The sequence below is a fragment of the Boleophthalmus pectinirostris genome, unplaced genomic scaffold (assembly GCF_026225935.1).
Source record: "Boleophthalmus pectinirostris isolate CB_2022bp ecotype Guang Dong unplaced genomic scaffold, ASM2622593v1 HiC_scaffold_23, whole genome shotgun sequence".
Taxonomy (NCBI): Eukaryota; Metazoa; Chordata; class Actinopteri; order Gobiiformes; family Gobiidae; genus Boleophthalmus; species Boleophthalmus pectinirostris.
The window spans coordinates 33,139,700-33,158,729 of NW_026571207.1; the positions used below are offsets into that span (position 1 = coordinate 33,139,700).

The 19,030-nt window shown below is 39.3% G+C and overlaps 1 protein-coding gene across 2 annotated transcripts in view; it reads right to left on the reverse strand.

The window, feature by feature from the left end:
- Window positions 1-9,035: 9,035 nt before the first annotated feature.
- sparc (secreted protein, acidic, cysteine-rich (osteonectin)) overlaps window positions 9,036-19,030 on the reverse strand; it is a 38,330-nt gene continuing 28,335 nt past the window's right edge. Inside the window, exons 3-10 of one of the 2 annotated variants that reach the window (XM_020920558.2) lie at window positions 18,204-18,272; window positions 15,179-15,275; window positions 12,873-12,994; window positions 12,191-12,311; window positions 10,642-10,775; window positions 10,185-10,333; window positions 9,854-10,002; window positions 9,036-9,423 (exon numbers count right to left, since the gene is read on the reverse strand). In XM_020920558.2, the coding sequence (XP_020776217.1) occupies window positions 9,395-9,423; window positions 9,854-10,002; window positions 10,185-10,333; window positions 10,642-10,775; window positions 12,191-12,311; window positions 12,873-12,994; window positions 15,179-15,275; window positions 18,204-18,272 (870 nt within the window). In that variant the 3' untranslated portion in view covers window positions 9,036-9,394. Of the gene's footprint in view, window positions 9,424-9,853; window positions 10,003-10,184; window positions 10,334-10,641; window positions 10,776-12,190; window positions 12,312-12,872; window positions 12,995-15,178; window positions 15,276-17,572; window positions 17,591-18,203; window positions 18,273-19,030 lie in introns of those variants that run through there. The other variant, XM_020920559.2, reaches the window with a different exon arrangement.

Below are 19,030 nucleotides of genomic sequence, written 5' to 3' on the forward strand. Positions count from 1 at the left end.
CATTACGGCCCGCCCACAGGGAAGATTAGGCCAATCAGAACCAATCTCAGTGGCGTATTCACCAATCAGAGGCAGGCAAATTCAGGCAGTAGGATGGACAGCTAGAGCGTCTACGGCGACCATCTTGTGACTGTCATTTATTCCTTTTATGTAATTTTATTATTACTTTGATTTTGATGTATTCATTATCATTTAAATTATATCATACATTTTCAACATTGTCAAACAGTATACTTCGCAAAATAAATAAAAATCAAGAGTAGTTACGTATTAATAACACATTGATAAATAATAAAAGTGCCTACAACCATTCGTTTGTAAAAAAAAAAAAAAAAAAAAAAAAAGTTTTTTTTTTACTTTTCATAACAGGAAAAGGTACATCACACTGCACGAAGAGCAGCGATAGAATAAAAGAAAACAAGCTATATATTGAGAAAAAATATATATATTTTTTTTAGAATAATACGCTGCTTTAATATTAGTAAAATAGCTTTATTATCATTTGTTTAAACTAGGGTAACAGAGTAGCTAACTTAATATTGTATTTGTATTGTAATGTAGTAGTAGATTAATTTAAAATATTTTTACATCTTGGCTGAGACTGTAGATAATCCTTGTATTAATAACTCTTTGATTCTTTGAAATTGGGCTTTTGAGTGATAAGTTATCTTCTGTTGTCTGTTTTATATTACTCGCATTAGATTTGGCTCTGTCCAACCACTGAAAGATGGCAGACACATGTGCCACTGCACAGATTGTTGCCAGTTCTCTATTTTCTCTTCTACACTCTGATTCGGTCAATCATAATAATCTGGGACATTTACCAATCAGCTGCTGGTCTAGTCACAGCCTCTTGTTTGTCCAATCACAGCGCTCCATACTGCAGCCGACCCGTGCACTTCAGTTGAACAGTCACTTGGGGGCGACAAATACCAAAAAGTTGAGAAAAACTCGAACACTCCAGCATCACAGTGAGGCCAAACAGACCTTATAATTATTTCATATTTTCAAATTAGTGGCAAAAGGAGACTAGGCGTATTTGTGGAACCTTCAAATGAATCTAAGATAAAATCAACCATCCCCCGTATACAGTTCATTATTATTATTATTATTATTATTATTATTATTATTATTATTATTATTATTATTATTATTAAAACACATTTATTCTAAATCCAGTTCACAATTTTGTTAAATGGAGTTGTTCTTTATTCTGTACAAAGCAAAATACAAATAATTCTTATAACTTATGGACCAAATATTATTATTTAGCTGATGTTTTTGTAATGTATTGCGGTTTGTATAGGCTGCTATTACATTGTCCGTGCCCTCAGATAAGATTTACATTCAAGTCTCTTTAATCCTGTGCCAAGTTTTCAAAAGGACTCTCTTCCTCCTCCTTTCTCAATCTCATCTCTGGCTCTCTCTTTCTTTCTTTCTCTTCACTATCTTATTTTTCTTTTTCTTTTTTTTTATTTCTTTAGTTGTAAAGGAACAGCACATATTAATAAAAATGTAAACTGAGGTTGATGTTAAACAGTGACAAGTACAAGCAACAATCGTACAAAAGCAAACATAACCCCAGTACACTCACTATACAAACAAGTATAAGGACAGTTCATGAAATTAGAATTTAAAAGTTCACCCTTCCCACTCTTCATTCTCTCTCTTTCCCTCCCTCCGTCTCTCTCTTTCCCTCCCTCCGTCCTTCTCTTTCCCTCTCTCTTTTCCCTGTCTGTTGTCTCATATTCTTCGCAGCAGAGGAGGAGGTGTAGCTTGTGTCTGGTGGGTGGAGTCTGGATGATCTGGTGGAGATGGAGACCGGGCCCAGAGCTTTTCTCTCTCACTCCCAGGAGACCGTGAACTCCCAAACTATTCTCTCTCTTTTACAAAGTCCATCCAACGTACTTTTATTCTAATATTAATTTGAGCTTTGTCACTGTTTACCGAATTAACAATTCATCTTTTAGTGTTGTCTAATGTCATACTGTGGGACATTCCAGGCAGCGCGATGACGTAACCACGGAAACAAGCAGGTGACGGACCCTCCACTAGAAAAGTTACACAATGCACCTTTATGATGACTTGAACTGAGAAAGTTTGAGCACACTTCACTCGACAAGTAACTTTATCTACAAATGGAACAAGACTTTTTGTACTTAACCTTTGTTTTTTTTTTCGTCCATCACCTGCTTGTTTCCATGGAGATGTCATTGCTCTTCCTGGAATGTTCCACAGTGTGACATTAAACAGCTCTACTTTACATTTATTCAACTACAGGTGTTTTTTAACTCAAAAGTACCTAGAAAAACAAACATTCTGACTGTGAGCGGGGTCACCTCTCCACAGATCTGACCCGTAATTTGATAGAAAGGTTTAATGCCATACTGTGAAACATTCCAAAGCAATAACATCAATGCACCTTCAACTCTTTGCTCTTAAAATAAGAAACACAATCAAATACTGCTTGAATTAAGAAAAACACAAGCTGAATCTACTCAAATACTGTATAGTCAAATGTTCTTAATTGGATGTTGCTGTGTCCTTGGGCAAGACACTTCAGCCACCTTGCTTGTGCATGTGATGTGAGGAGTCAATATAAGGAGTAAAATAGCACTTTGAGAAGTCAGGGTTGTAAATCACTGTTTTTATTTCATTTACTGACTTATATTATCAGGTAAAATATTAGGGACTTTTAAAAACAAAGGAAAAAATGAATAAATGAGGTTGGAGATAATTGTAACTTTTCTGTCCGTCAAATGCTTTTCTCCATGGAGATGCTATTGCTTTGTCTGAAATGTTTCACAGTATGGCATTAAACCTTTCTGTCTTTATGGAGACCAAACTAGACCGAGTTACAGGTCAGATGTGTGGAGAGGCGATCCCTCTCACAGTCAGAATGTTTGTTTTTCAAGATATTTTTGAGCTATAAAACCACCTGTAACTGAATAAATGTAAAGTAGAGCTGTTTAATGTCACACTGTGGAACATTCCAGACAGAGCAATGACATCTCCATAGAAACAAGAAGGTGACAGACCCCCAACCAGAAAGTTACATAGTGCACCTTTAGATGGCTGAAATTAATGATGATTAAATTAGATGGCTAACATTTAACTTGATTTCAGTAGATTTGACTTTACAAGTAAAATTATATAAGCTGTAGTTTCTTATTTTAAGTGCAAAGAGTTGTAATTTTTCTCATCTTTTATGTAACAAGAGCTTGTTTCTATGGATATGTCATCGCTCTGCCTAGAATGTTCCACAGTGTGACATTAAACATCTTTATTTTACGTTTATTCAATTACAGGTGGTTTTATAGCTCAAAAATACAGATGAAAACAGGGATTCTGACAATGAGCGGGGTTGCCTCTCCACAGATCTGACCTATAACGTGTAAAGTCTGATCTGGTCTCCATGAAGATAGAAAGGTTTAATACTATTGTGAAACATTTCACACGGCAAAAACTGGAGGGTTAAAATTTTAGGGTAAAATATTTCAGAGTTGTTTTTAACACCAAAAGTGTCATTTTAACAATTTGAAAGTTACATGGGGGTTCGAGTTGGGGTTATTTGCCAGAGTTGATGTGGTTGAGGTTAATTCAACTCCCTCTTGTATTAGTTCATCTTCCCTTAGTGTTAATTCAACTTCTCTTAGTGTTAATTTGACTCCTCCCATTCACCACTTCAAACTCTGTGAGAGAAGACCAGTTTGAACCAGTTTTGTTCATAATTTCATGTTAAATTAACAAAAATAAAGTATAAATAAAATAAAACATCTCTGTGTGTTGTTTAGCTAAATCAGAATAACTGTACAAAGTGTTATCCGTTTACTCTCAAAACATTAATATAACTCTGGATTTCGGGGTTAAACTGGAACTTTGGTCCAGTGTTACTTAGTTAACATTTCCAAAAATGTTAAATTAACTCTAGAACAGACTGGATTCATATAAACTCTGAAAATGTTAAAGTTGATTCTGTAAGAGTCAATTTTAACACTCCATTTTTTGCTGTGCAGACAAAGCAATAATGTCTCCATGGGGAAAAGCGTTTGACAGACCCTCCACCAAAAAATGTACACAATGCACCTTTAAGTAGAATAAAATAATTTCACTTTTCATGTGAATTTACTCAGCTCAAGATAACATTTTCTTAATTCAAGTCACTGTAACTTAGCAAGATTTTAGTTTTCATATTTTTGTAATGTATTTTGGTGCTCACAATTTGACTACTTTTACATTCCATATTATTCACCATGTGTTAAAGTACATATTGCTTTCTTCTGGACAGTTTGAGGACTCCGTGTTCCTGTGTATTCTCTCTCTCCTCCCTCAGACCACATGGGTGTGTGAAGCCTGTAATTCAGCTATAAATAATAACCCGGCCCCATATTCAAACCAGACTCCTGAAATCCAGCGTTTAGACACCGCCACAAGTCCATATCCAGGGCATGGACCGCACCACATTTTACGACACGGAGGACGGTTTTAACCAAGACTCGACCTTCTCCACAACCTGATCTGTGTGTTTAGGTGAAAGTGCACAAGCTCCATGTGCAAAAGGGGAAGTGAATGTGACCCAAGATTAAACAGCAAGACCAGGAAAAGGCTGGAGTTAGACTGTGCAAAGACAAATTATTATTTTGAACTATTCTGGTTGTATATAAATGCACTTTAGATAAGTCTACATCAGTTTTAGATTCACATTTTATACAATAGTCTAATGAATGGTGGCTCTTTAATCATTATTTTGGTTTATAATTATTTTTCTAAAGGGGCACCTTGTTTCCATGGAGATGTTATTGCTTTACCAGAAATGTTCCTCAGTGTTGTAACTTACCAATTATGTGTGCAGTTATGTTATTAGGTTCTTTTTTGAGACCAAGAGTTTAGTTTCATACCTGACAGTTTCAACTGCTCACTAGCACTCTTCCTCAGAGTGGTCAGGTGATGTTGCTGTGATGTGTCGGTCAGATGATTTAAACAGGTTTTGGCGCCGTCTTCCTACCGGTGGAGGCAGGACGACAGCGCCATCTGCAGTCCGACTTCCTCAGGACAGTATCCCAGGTGTGTGAGAGTAAAAAAGCTCTGTTGTCCCGGTTTATAGTCCTGTAGGCGTTTCCATATTTCGATTGCCTCTATAATCCAGCGGTGATGTTTGTTTTCCTCTGTCCCAATGATGTTTGTATAAACCGGGACGAGGGGGCTTTTTTACTCTCACACACCTGGGATACTGTCCTGAGGAAGTGGGACTGCAGATGGCTGCCGTCCTGCCTCCACCGGTAGGAAGACAGCGCCAAAACCTGTTTAAATCACTTGACCAAACACGTCACAGCAACATCATGTGACCACTCTGAGGAAGAGCGCTAGTCAAGTATAAGTATAAGTAAACTGTCAAGTATGAAACAAAAGTCTTGGTCTGAAAAAAGAACCTAATAACATAAAATATCAGAAGACCAAATGAACCTCATTGGACTATGTGTGCAGGTGTTTTTCTTGCTCAAAAATACTCTGGAAAACCTACATTATTATGACTGGGCTTGCCTCTCCACAGATTTGACTTGTAACTCGGTCTGTTTTCCCTCCACCAGAAAAAGACTGGAGTTAGTTTTCCTTGTATCCATGAGATGTTATGTTCCTCATTGTGGTAATTCACCTGACAAGCATTCCTCTATGTTTTTCTTGCTCAAAAATACCTAGAAAAACATGCATTCTTAGTGTAAGCGGGCTTTCCTCTCCACAGATCTGACTTGTAACCTGGTTTGCTGGTGCAATCTGCTTTCCTCCATCAGAATAGGTTTACAGTTCACATTTAAACTACTTTTTGGAACAGGAGTCTTCTTGGTGAAGGTAGTAGTTGAAATGATTTTAAAAACGCAGAGGAGCTCTTCTGGATTGACGTCAAAATGCGAGTGGTGAGTGAGACAGACCTGACTTATTTGCAGGTTTAACAAAATGTCCAAGAGTAACTTTAATTTGAAACTAAACAACACAAAACGTAAATTCCAGTGCGGTGTCAGGTGAGTTTTCAGAAGGCGTGGGATGACAGTGGCACAAAGACTCCATTCAAACACATGGAACCTGACCCCTGAATGGACGACTCGGCCCAAACACTCAACCTGGAGATTTACAAATGCATTATGGGTAAACCACAACTAAGCCAGAAACAAAAAAAAACACTGTTGTAGACAGTGACTGTTGTAGACTGTATAAAGAAGTGGACTAAGGGAATGTGAAGCAGAGGAAGACCAAGTTGTTGTTTTGCAAGTCTCAAGTAAGTCTCAAGTCTTTGACCTCAAGTCCGAGTCAAGCCCCGGGTCAAAAACAGGCAAGACTAAGCTGAGTCTTGAGTCACTGGCCCATAAGTCCAAGTCAAGTCCAAGTCTTCTGCTTTGAGCTTCAAGTCATTTCAAGTCTTTAAACGAAAGTACCAGATTTTTGCAATTTATATGAATTTTTAATCTAAATTGTACATAAAAAGTCATGGTATATTTATATATGAGTATTTATATAAGGTTGTAGAAATGAAAATTTTTCCTTTTTAAATGTCTTGACAAGATCTGAGTGTGGATCATTATGGTCAGACCAGAAATAATTCTGATTTAAAAGTGTTAAATAACAGTTATTTTGCCAGGTAGTCTGCACATAAATAGAAGGATCTTGTTTAATGTAGTTTCTTGTTTTACTGTATTATCCTGTGTTGTACTGCATATTACTGTATTGTACTGTATTGTACTGCATATTACTGTATTGTACTGTATTGTACTGCATATTACTGTATTGTACTGTATATTATTGTATTGTACTGTATTGTACTGTATATTATTGTATTGCACTGTATATTATTGTATTGTACTGTATTGTACTGTATATTATTGTATTGTACTGTATATTATTGTATTGTACTGTATATTACTGTAGTACATTTGAGGATACCACATTACAGTACTTCAGTTTCATCCAACGTACCAAACAGAGCCTGTAAAATTAAACACTGCATTTATCAACATATACTTGTAGGAGAAGCATCAAGTCTTCTCAACCTCAACCTTCAAGTCCAAGTCGAGTCCCAAGTCTTAGTCCATTTTGTCAAGTCAAGTCTCAAGTCCTAAAAATAGTGACTCAAGTCTGACTCGAGTCCAAGTCACGACTTACAAGCGCCCATGTCTGGTGTGACGTCACCCATATGAAGGTCACAGAGGCCTGCAGTTGTAGGAGCCAATTTGGAGTTGAGCTCTATATTAGAAATAGAAATCGATTAAAGGACAAAATAGCAAAATAAAACGCCAGGATCATGTAGCGCGGGCTAATACAAACATTTTAAAGACCAAAATGAGGAGTCTGACAGAAGCAGTTACAGAGAGAGGTGATGTTTTTTCAATACAAAGTGAATTGGAGCCAGACTCATAAGGAGCTGGAAAGGAGCCCATATTCACTTCCTATTTGGAACACAGTCACAGTCACAGTGTGTTAGCTATGTCCATTTATATATACAGTCTGTGGATGTAGATAGTAAAAATAATGTTATACCTGTTTTCAAGCTTAATATTTACTTAAATAATAATACTTGCGTGCCAAAGTCCGAACTCAAAAGCTAAGCAGGGCTGGGTTTGGTCAGTGCTTGGAATATAAAGTGCCGCAGTGGAGCAGCAGTGGCTCTGGTGTGTTGCTGGGTCCTTAGGCAAGACACTTGACCCACCTTGCCTAGTATCAGTGTGGTGTAGGTGATGGTGGTTTGGTGGATTGGTGGCAGATGGCGCAGACTGGCAGCCTCACTTCCGTCAGTCTGTCCCAGGGCAAGTGTGGAGCGAATGAATAATGCACTCTGAAGCACTTTGGATGTCTTGAGAACAGCGTTGGGAAGTAACAGATTACATGTACCGGAGTTACGTAATCAGAGTACAAATTATGAGTAACTGTATTCAGTTACAGTTACTGTTTCAGTGAGTGGTAATTGGATTACAGTTACTTGGTTGAAATAAGTGGATTACACAGCGGTATTTTCCTGTTTTTACATTTTGGGCTAAATCCCACTTTTCTTTTCTTTTTTTTTTTCCGTAATTCCACTCATTGTCGGACACTAAACCAGGTCTAAAACCAGGTATAAACCAGGTATAAACCAGGTCTAAACCAGGTCTAAACCAGGACTAAACCAGGTCTAAACCAGGTCTAAACCAGGTCTAAAACAAGGTCTAAAACAAGGTCTAAAACCAGGTATAAACCAGGTCTAAACCAGGTCTAAAACCAGGTCTAAACCAGGTCTAAAACAAAGTCTAAAACTAGGTCTAAACCAGGTCTAAAACCAGGTCTAAAACCAGGTCTAAACTAGGTCTAAACCAGGACTAAAACCAGGTCTAAAACAAAGTCTAAAACTAGGTCTAAACCAGGTCTAAACCAGGTCTAAAACCAGGTCTAAAACCAGGTCTAAAACCAGGACTAAAACCAGGTCTAAACCAGGTCTAAACCAGGACTAAAACAGGATTTAACAGGACTAAACCATGCTGCGTGGACCGTGTCTCCTCTTCTTCAATAATATTTTTAATACGGTTCAGTAAAGTCTGGACTTTTCATTTTCTTTTATCAGATAAAACATCTTATGTGAAGATTTCCTCGTCTTTGCTTCTCTACAGCAAATCAAGTAATCCAAAGTATTCAGATTACGTTACTCACTTTAAGTAATTTAATGGATTATGTTACAAACTACATTCTGGTGTATGTAATCTGTAATCTGTAGGGGAATACATTTTAAAGTCACCTTCCCAACACTGAATATAGGATCTTTACACTAACATAACACATGTATGAAGTATGCAGAGATTGGCAGCTGTTTTGTACACTTTTATTATTTAAAATTTTAGTCTGGTCAGTAGAAACACGAGAGAAAAACGCTCAGCCTGCGAGAATTTCCCCGATCAAACATCTTATAAAATCCTCTTTCAAATATTATTTACGTCAAAAAACACCGATGACATAAAGGAATGAATGAAGGAGCCCACCACCAATGCACAAACTATGCGTCTAGAAAGCAAGCGAAGGGAGAATTTATTAAGAAACTTTATTTTTTACAACTTTGTCTCAAAAAATATCAAATTGTTTCCCAAATTTTGCCCTAAATTAACAAATGGTGAGTTACATTTTCATAATATTTAAAATTCAAAGACATTTACATCAGAGGTGTTGAGGGTCTGTTGGGTGAGTACAAACGTGTGCAGGTTTGACTTTAGAAAAATCTCGTTTTTTTAGTGGTATAGGTAGGAAAGAAATCATTATAAAAGCAAAAAAAAAAAAAAAAAAATACAATTAAAATGAAAGTGAATTTGCACATAGCACCTTGATTTTTGATTTTTAGTTTAGTTGGAGAACGCTCGGTTCTTTTCGGGGCTGCATCATCAGGAGTTTAGATGATGAGGTCTTTGTCAACGTCCTCTGTAAAAAGAAAAGAGAAATAAAGAAATATGTTAATATGATCAGAAAATAAAGTGCTTTCTAGACTATTTTTCTGAGACTATTTTGCACTTTTATTTTATATTTTGATAAGGTCCAATCCACTATATTATATTGGGTCGCATTTTGGACCAAAAATTGTAACTGTATAAAATGGAAACTAGAAATAAGGTTGGAATGTAAGTGGAGCAAACAGACGTGACTATTCCAGAAGATAATCAAACTATATATCTTAATCAGAACTTCTGTGTTTTCAGGTTTTGTTGGGTAAAGATTATTTTGGTGCAGAAGGAAGAAGCCCACCCTACAGAGCGAAGTACTTGCACTTTAAGACTTTATACAGAGTTTTAGATGATGTGGTGTTAGATAAAGTGGTGACTGGACTGTATGTTTGTGGGAGTGAAATACTGACGGTCTTTGATTCCGAAGCAGGCGGCCCACTCCTCCAGAGCGATGTATTTGTCCTGGTCAGAGTCACACTCCTCAAAGAACCTGGTGGTGCAGTGCTCCATGGGAATGAGAGGAGCACGGAGAGGAGACAGCTCTGTGTGGGTCAGGTATCTGAGGAGGAAGAGGGTTAAAAATCAGCATGAATATAGAAACCACAAGACACAGAGAGGAGACAGCTCTGTGAGAGTCAGGTATCTGAGGAGGATGAGGGTTAAACATCAGCATGCATATGAAGCACACTGTGTCTCTTCAGAGGAATATATGTATAGAAGTATATATTTAATCAGACTGACCCATCAGCTGGGTGCTGGTCGAGCTGTCCAAACTGCCAGTGCACAGGGAAGATGTACATGTTGTAGTTCTTCTGGAAGTCATGAGCAAGAAGGTCCAGAGAGTGGTCTCCAGCCTGCAGACGCTTCTCATTCTCATAGATCTTCTTCACCTGCACAGGAGATAAAGGATCAGGAACAGAAACTGAACATTATCAACAGTATTATTAAAGCCCTGCTCTGGGGGGGAAGGGGAGGGATTATAGTCCCCCCTCCACGGACCTTATCATTTTGTATTAATATACAATTAAATGATAAACAGAAGCTCAGGTTTATAACAACAGTGTGTGGAGCTGGAACCAAACTCTAAACCTGAGTTTCTGCATCTCTATGAGCAGGTTGTTCTCCTCGTCCCTCTCGTACAGAGTTATATAGTGTTATATAATAGTTATAGAGTAGATTGTATTATATTATATTTTACCCTGAGTTTCTGCTTCTCAGTGAGCAGGTTGTTCTCCTCGTCTCTCTCGTACAGAGTCACCAGGACGTTCTTGAGCCAGTCTCTCATCCTCAGAGGAAACTCACTGAGCTCAGAGTCCACACATGGCTCGATGTCTGAGAAAAACATCACAGTGTTAATTAATATTAAGTATTTTAAAGTAAATTATGCTTCAGATAACAATCATGAAACAGGATGTTCTTGTTAATGAGATGTTCCTCAATATGGCATTAAACACATCTTTCATTTATTCAGTTTCATTTCACTAAGGGTGCATTCACACACTAAACCCAAAACAAAGCAACAAAACAAAAACCAATTATGTTTTATTTTTATTTCATATGTGAGCGTTAAAACTACTCCACTCCTTGTCCACATTCCTGAGATGTTTCTGCAGAGTGCTGCTGTTGTGACCTGATCTCCCTTTGACCCTTTAGGCCCAGAGTCTGAACAGAAGCCTGTGGAGATTAAACAGAACTGCAACGAGTCTGAACCAGTTTAAACAGGGAGAGGGAACGAGGACATCTGCACAACACTACAGCAGGTTACGAGTTAAAGGTGGAGACTCTGTCAAAAGCTTTTCTCCATGGAGACGTTATTGCTTTGTCTGGAATGTTTCACAGTATGGCATTAAACCTCTCTGTCTTCATGGAGACCAAACCAGACCAAGTTATAGGTCAGATCTGTGGAGAGGCGACCCCGCTCACAGTCAGAATGTCTGTTTTTCTAGGTATTTTTGAGCTCTAAAACCACCTGTAATTGAATAAATGTAAAGTAGAGCTCTTTAATGTCATACTGTGGAACATTCCAGTGCAATGACATATCCATAAAAACAAGTGGGTGACTGACCCCAAACTAAAAAGTTACGTATTGCACAGTTAAAGCAATGTACCTGATTTCTTTTTCATCTAATAAAGTGGAATCTCTCTTGCCCCAGTACAAATGTGTGTGTCAAAGCATCTCTCAGGGTCAAAATGAGCTGCTGTGTGCTGTCTGTTTATAACTATAAAGCATTTTCATCTCTGCCAACCAGGAAGTGTGCTGTTAGCATGCTCTGGAGTTGAGAAACGCTCTTATAAACTCATCGAAGTCAATAATCAGGACACTCTGAATGCATAAGGTACGTGAGGGAAAACGTTGGACCACTGCAAACTGTTTGAAAATTAACTAGTTCTGTTTTTAAAATGTAAAAGTCAAAGTACAGCTCCTGTGTAACTTTTCAGATCTGTGGAGAGGTGAGAATTCATGTTTTAAATGTATTTTTGGGCATTAAAATCCATAATGAAATGTAAGATAGATCAGTTTAAAATCATACTGTGGCAAAGCAATGGAGCTCCATGGAGAAAAGCAGACATGTCACATAGTACTACTTTAAACTGATCTATACTACATACAGTGAAAAACACACCAGATGTCTTCCTCCCCATTGAGCTGAGCTCCACAGATCCAGCTGGACTAAACTCAACAAAATGACTCAGTTTTGCCAAATAGTTGAGTCCCATTCCAAATCAGATATGTTTGGTGTGCTCACATTTGCAGGGTCCGATGTAGTCCAGGTGCAGCTTGTGTCCCTTCTTGGTTCCCTCCAGAGTGCACTTTGTGGCAAAGAAGTGGCAGGACGTGTCATAGGTCTTATTGTCAGTTCCACAAACCTGAAACAAAATAAACAAATGTCAATAAATAAATAAATAAATAAATGAAAGTCCATTCGTTGAATATGTATTCTTGTATTAGTGCAGCAGCTCATGGTTCAGTTTTCTCTCAGGCATTTGCTCTCTTTTTCTATAACAGTAAAATCTGTCTAAAGTCCTCAATCAAAACAGGCTTAATAATGAGTTATTATTGTGGACCCGAAGACAAAAAGGTTTGTGGTTCTTCCCAAAATAAAGAATATGGCATAGATATTAACCTCCCATGTCAAACTTGATTTCAATATTAGGATGTGGCTTATATTCTATACAGATTTTTTATTTTGATTTTGAGACAGTGAAATTACATTTTAAACATGAAAAGTAGTCAATTTAATATTATGCCTTTTCAGAAATGGATCAAGACCATTTCCCATCATTTCAGAGACTTTCTTTCAGTTCTCCTATCTGTTCAAAAGAGTAAGTCTCACTGTAGAGATGATTGGTGTCTGAGTATGTTTTTTGGGCAGCCCTATCATGAACTAAACTGATATTATAGTCATTTTCAGTGCAGGTGAAACTCACGTGTTCAAACTCTCCCTCGGCGGGGGGGCAGGTGGAGGGGTCCTGGCACACACACATGGGTGTGTTTGATTCATCCACCTCACACACTTTTCCCTTCTTACAGTGATGGTTCAGGCAGGGGTCTGTGGAGACGGGGAAAACAAATATTTATACATAACATCATGGATTTACACATTCTAAACATACAGATGTTATTACTTTGTCTCTTTTAATGTTGATTTTATGATTCTTATTTAGGTTTTGTTTTGATGTATTGCTTGTATTGTGGTTTTAATGTGTTTGCTATTCTATAAAGCACTTTGAATTCGTTTGTGTATCTTCATTTAGATACACAAGTGACACCAGCCGGCTGACTTACAACCAACTCAGATCTGTGGAGAGGTAGCCCTATTTATTGTAAGAATGCATTTTCTTTTGGAAAGGTATTTTTGCACTTATTTGTCCATGTACAGTGTTGAAGTAAAGTGTGTCTTTCCCCAGTACAGATATATTGTAGAAGCAGCTCTGGAGGTCAAAATAAGTTTGCTGTCTACTGTCTGCTTCTAATTATAAAGCATTTTTGTCATACATGAATCAGAAAATAACACTGGTGCACTGTCAAGGAAAAACTCTCCTCGGGTCTTTTTAAGTTGTCAAAAGCTTTTATAAACTCATCGTGGTGAATATTAGAATGCTCTGAATGTATAAGGTAAGTTTTTCATTTGTTAAAACAGTAAAAATCTGGTACAGATCTTTTAGGGTGGGTTAAAATCAACAAGAAACTGTTGTGAATTATTAATGGGAAAATGACTCCTAACGGTCTGCAAATATGTTTACCCACTGTCTCTAGCACAGATCTCTGTATACTCTCTGTATTTGAAGTGAAGTCATGGAGAAACAAAATGACAAAATTGTGAAGTAAATCCTGAATGAGGCGACAGACCAGAGCTGTAATCCAGAGATTATGAAATGCTGTTTATAAAGTGAGAGATGGAACGGTGAATATGGGAAAGATGGACTCATATCAAAGTAAATACAGACGTGGACATCCTCTGTTTGTGATGAGGAAACTACATTAGAACAAATCAGAAAACAGTGTAAAATGGTCCAGAAGTGCGTGGAGTTGAATAAAAGTAATTCTGATTCTGATCAATTTCCTCACATTTAGTAAAACCAGTGCAGAACAGCGAGTCTCTGGTTGAGAGTTTGTGTGTGTGTGTGTGTGTGCGTGTGTGTGTGTGAGGGCATTAGCTGTGTTTGAAGCTCAGAGGTTTAAACAGGAACCAGAAGAGCCTCTCATTAAACTGTCATTATGAGTCTGAGTCTGAAGCGGGCCCTGTCATTTACACTGTCTTAGCCTCCACTGCAAACACAAACACAAGAGCCACACAGACGTGTGAGGAGGAGAGGGGATGGACCGCTTAAAGCTACGCTCTGTAACCTGCATGATTCCACGGAAAGAGAAAGTTAAAACCAGATTTTAGGAGTTAGATCAGAACCATAGAGTGTGTAAAGAAGTGGATACAGAGTGTGTGACATCACCCACAGAGGCCAGCACTTACAGGAGTGAATTTGGAGTCAGTTCCATATTAAAAATAGGAATTTATTTATGGATAAAATTGTGAAATAAAACACCAGGACCATGTAGAGCGGGCTAATATGAACATTTTAAGACCAAAATAAAGAGGCTCACAGCAGCAGCTACAGAGAGACGGGGAACATTTTTCAGTGTAAAGTTAACTGGAGCCAGAGTCAATGGAGCCACAAGTGTTAACATGCTCACTTTCTATTTGGAACACAGCGGCTAGCGGGTAGCTATGTCCATTTATACATACAGTCTATGCCAAAGGAGAAATTCAATTTGTCACTTCCTGATCATATAAGACAGAACTGAAGAAGCAGTTTGGATGAGCTGCAAAACACTTTTGACCAACATAAACTTTTGTCCAGTTGACAAGTTGAATTTCTCCTTTGCCATGGATTCTACCTGACAACTGAGAGCTTTTATTTACAGTTTATGGTCCTTATGGTGGTCCTTGTCTTATTTGTCTCATGAAACAAAAAAAAACCCAACAACAACAAAAAAAACATATTTTTTAGTCTTTGCTGTGACTGAAATGTACACAGTGGGGCTTTTATTTTTTACCATCAAATTACAAAGGCAGTTGTCATTTTAGGTAACATAATATCTTTTGCAAATGAAAAAATCTGTTTTATTTTCCCATTAAAACCCAGTACCCCTGTAGTTTAGCCCTATAAACACACACACACATACACACAAACACACGCACACACTCACGTGTGTATATATAACAAATCAGACTCACTGTCCAGAGTGTCCTCCACCACCTCCTCCTCGGGGTCAATGGCCTCGTCAAACTCTCCCACCTCCACCTGCACTGGGTTAGCCCCCACCTCCGGCTCCTGGGGCCAGAGAGAGAAGAGGCTCAGCTCAGTCAACATTATTATTTTCTAGTTGTGATGCTGATTCTGATAGAAAGTTTTAAAGATTTGCTGATATCGAGTATCAGGAGATACCAGAGCAGAGCTGGAAAACAGCATCCTTGACAAAACAAGTCAACACTGATCCAAATGTGTTGTGTAACTGTTGTTTATCTCTGAAATAACTAAACCATAACTTAATATAATTTGTATACATTTTGACCTTGGTGTAAATGAAAGTTCAAACTCTTGCTACATCACTTTGTCTGTCCAACCAGGATATCGGCTGAACGAAAAAATTGGGAGCCAAACCGATATCTGATCTGGCAAATTTTTCAATATGCTCTTTTTCTTATAGTATGTACATGCTGTTTAATGTTGCACTATGTACCACCTGCTGTTCTCCATGAAGATGTGGTGCTTTGCCTGAAAAGTTTCATGCATGTTTTATTTGATTTGATTTGACATTTATTTGATCAAAAAGATGTTACTGATGAATCCATGTGTCATTCGTTCATTCGTTTTTCAATATAAAACCAAAAATAAGAAAACAAAAAAACACCAATTTTCTTCATTATTTGTCTCCAAAACCAAAATGAAAAAACAGATAATGATTCTTTTTTCAGCTTTTGATTTTGTGTTTAAATGAAGAATGGAAAAAATGGATAACAGCCTTTTTCCCGTTTCTGAAACTGTGATGCCGGACTGAACCAGGACTGAATCAGGACTAAAACAAGACTAAACCAAGACTAAACCATTTTCAGTCCTGGTCTGGTCCCAGTCTCAGTCCTGGTCTCAGTCGTGGTCCTGTTCCTGGTCTCAGTCCTGGTCCCCGTCCTGGTCTCAGTCGTGGTCCTGTTCCTGGTCTCAGTCCTGGTCTCAGTCGTGGTCCTGTTCCTGTCTCAGTCGTGGTCCCCGTCCTGGTCTCAGTCCTGGTCTCAGTCCTGGTCCTGGTCCCGGATTCAGTCCTGGTCTAGTTCCGGTCTGGTCGGACCCTGGTTTAGTTCTGGTTCAGTCCGTATGCGGCGCGAAAGTCCAGCATCGCAGTTTAAGTCACGAAAACAGAAAACGGCCGTTATCCTTTTTTACCATTTTTCATTTAAACACAAAATCAAAAACTGAAAAAAACAAATCATTATCCGTTTTTTCATTTTGGTTTTGGAGACAAATAATGAAGAAAATAGTTGTTTTTTCATTTTCTTATTTTTGGTTTTATTTTGAAAAACAAATGAACGAATGATGCACGGATTCTGATGAATTGTTGCGATGTTTGTGAGTTCACAAACACAGAGCAGCGTTGTGGTTTGGGTGAAGCCCTAACACCAGCAATAACATCTCCATGGAGCAGCAGGACAGACCCAGAAAAGTTCCATAGTGCACCTTTAATCAGTTCTGCTAACAAACTCATCTATTGCTGAACCAGAGACACTTTAAACGTAATTTCCTCTCTACATTGACTCTATTTTCATTTTTTCTCGTCCCTTTCCTCCTCCTCTCGTCTGTCCCTCAGGTCTATTTTCTCCACTCTTCGTTCCTCTCAGACTCTGTGGTTTCCTGGAGTCCTGCTCCGCTCTGAGCCAGTTCCTCCCTGAAGAATAATAAAATCCTTCTCAGACCACAGAGTCCACATGTGTGAGAGGAACCGCTCCTGCTCCAGACCAGGCCCGTCCTTTTCAACTGTGGAGCTTCACCAGACCCCAGGGACCAATGGAAACTCCACATCACACACTCAGAGCTTATGGAAGAGTTTTTTTCAAGTTCAGCAAGCTTATTTTATCTGGTTTAGTCCTGGTTTAGTCCTGGTTTAGTCCTGGTTTAGTCCTGGATTATCCTTGTTCAATTCTGGATTAGTCTGGTTCTGGTTAGATCCTTGTTTAGTCCTGATTTAATCCTGGTTTAGTGTTGGTTTACTTCTCGTTTAGTCCTGGTGTAGTCCTGGTTTAGTCCTGGTTTAGTTCTGGTTTAGTCCTGGTTTAGTCCTAATTCATTATCAATCCCTTTTTCCCACTTGTCTTTTTGTATTGGCAGTAGAAACAAACATCTGTGTCCGGTTTAAATCCCAGTTTAAAAAATCGGATCCAAACATTTGTTCTGACCTCCATCACGCCATCATAAACTCCTCCACCACAATCTCCTCCCTCTCTCTCTCTCTCTCTCTCTCTTTTGCTCTTTTTGTGTCCCTCTCTCTCCATCTCTGTCTCCATCTCTCTTTCCCTCTCTCCTCTCTCTCGTGCCTTCTCTCTCTTCCTCTCTCTCTGCCCTCTCGCTTTCTTTCTTACCTCCATCACAAACTCCTCCACCACAGTCTTCTCCCTCCCTCGCTTTCTCTCTCTCTTCCTCTCCATCTCTCTCTGTCCCTCTCCTCTCTCTCTCTCTCTCTCTGTCCGTTCTTACCTCCACCACAAACTCCTCCACCACAGTCTCCTTTCTCCCTCCCTTTCTCTCTCTTTCTCTCCTTCTGTCTCTCTCTCTCCCTTTTTCTCTCCCTCCCTTCTTCCCTCTCTCTCTCTCTCTATCCATTCTTATATCTATCACAAACTCCTCCACCACAATCTCCTCTCTCTCTCCCTCCCTTCTTCTCTCTCTCTCTATCCAATCTTACCTCCATCACAAACTTCTCCACCACACTCTCCTCTCTCCCTTTTTCCTCCCTCCCTCCCGCTTTCTCTCTCCCTCCCTCCCTCTCTCTCTCTCTCCCTTCTTCCCTCTCTCTCTGTCGCTCTCTCAGTCTCTCTCCCTCTCTCTCTCCATCTCTCTTACCTCCTTTCTCTACCTCCATCACACACTCCTCCTTTTGTCTCCTTTCTCCCTCCCTTCCTCTCTCCCTTTTTCCTCCCTCCCTCCCTCTCTCTTTCTCTCCCTCTCTCTCTCTCCCTCCCTTCTTCTCTCTCTTTCTCTATCCGTTCTTACCTCCATCACAAACTCCTCCACCACGGTTTCCTCGGGGGCCGGCTCCTCCACGATCAGCTCCTCCTCCATCTGCGGACACGGGGACGGACAGAAGCGTGTGAGTGTGCGGCGTACGGCTCCAGTCAAATGAAGCTCACTGAGGCCTGCGGTTACGTGGCTGAGTCTGAAGTCGTATTAGGAATAAGAACTGACATGCTGGGTTAATAGGAACCTTGAAAACCCAAAATGCCGAGGCTCGCAGCAGCAGTTACGGTGAGACGAGCCACCGTATTTCAAAGTAAAGTCGTTTAATTTCATCATTTTGGAGTTGTTTGTTTTTTCACATTCTTCCTTATTCTTTCTCTCCTCTCACTCTTTCTCACGCTCTCTCTATCTCTCTTTCTACCCCTCCCTCGCTTTCTTTCTCTCCCTCTCCTTTCTCCTCTCTCCTTTCTCCCTCTGTCTCCTCTCTCCTCTTCCTCTGTCTCCTCTCTCCTTTTTCCTCTGTCTCCTCTCTCTCCTTTCTCCCTCTGTCTCCTCTCTCCTTTTTCCTCTGTCTCCTCTCTCCTTTTTCCTCTGTCTCCTCTCTCCTTTTTCCTCTGTCTCCTCTCTTCTTTTTCCTCTGTCTCCTCTCTCCTTTTTCCTCTGTCTCCTCTCTTCTTTTCCCTCTCCTTTCTCCCTCTCCTCTTTCCCACTCCTCTCTCTCCTCTCTCCTTCTCTCTCTGTCTCCTCTCTTTCTCCCTCTCCTCTCTCCTTTTCCCCCTCCAGCTCCTCTCTCGCTTGTTCTCCTTCTCCATCTCCTCTCTCTCTCTCTCCCTCTCCTTTTCCCATCTCCTCTCTCTCTTCTC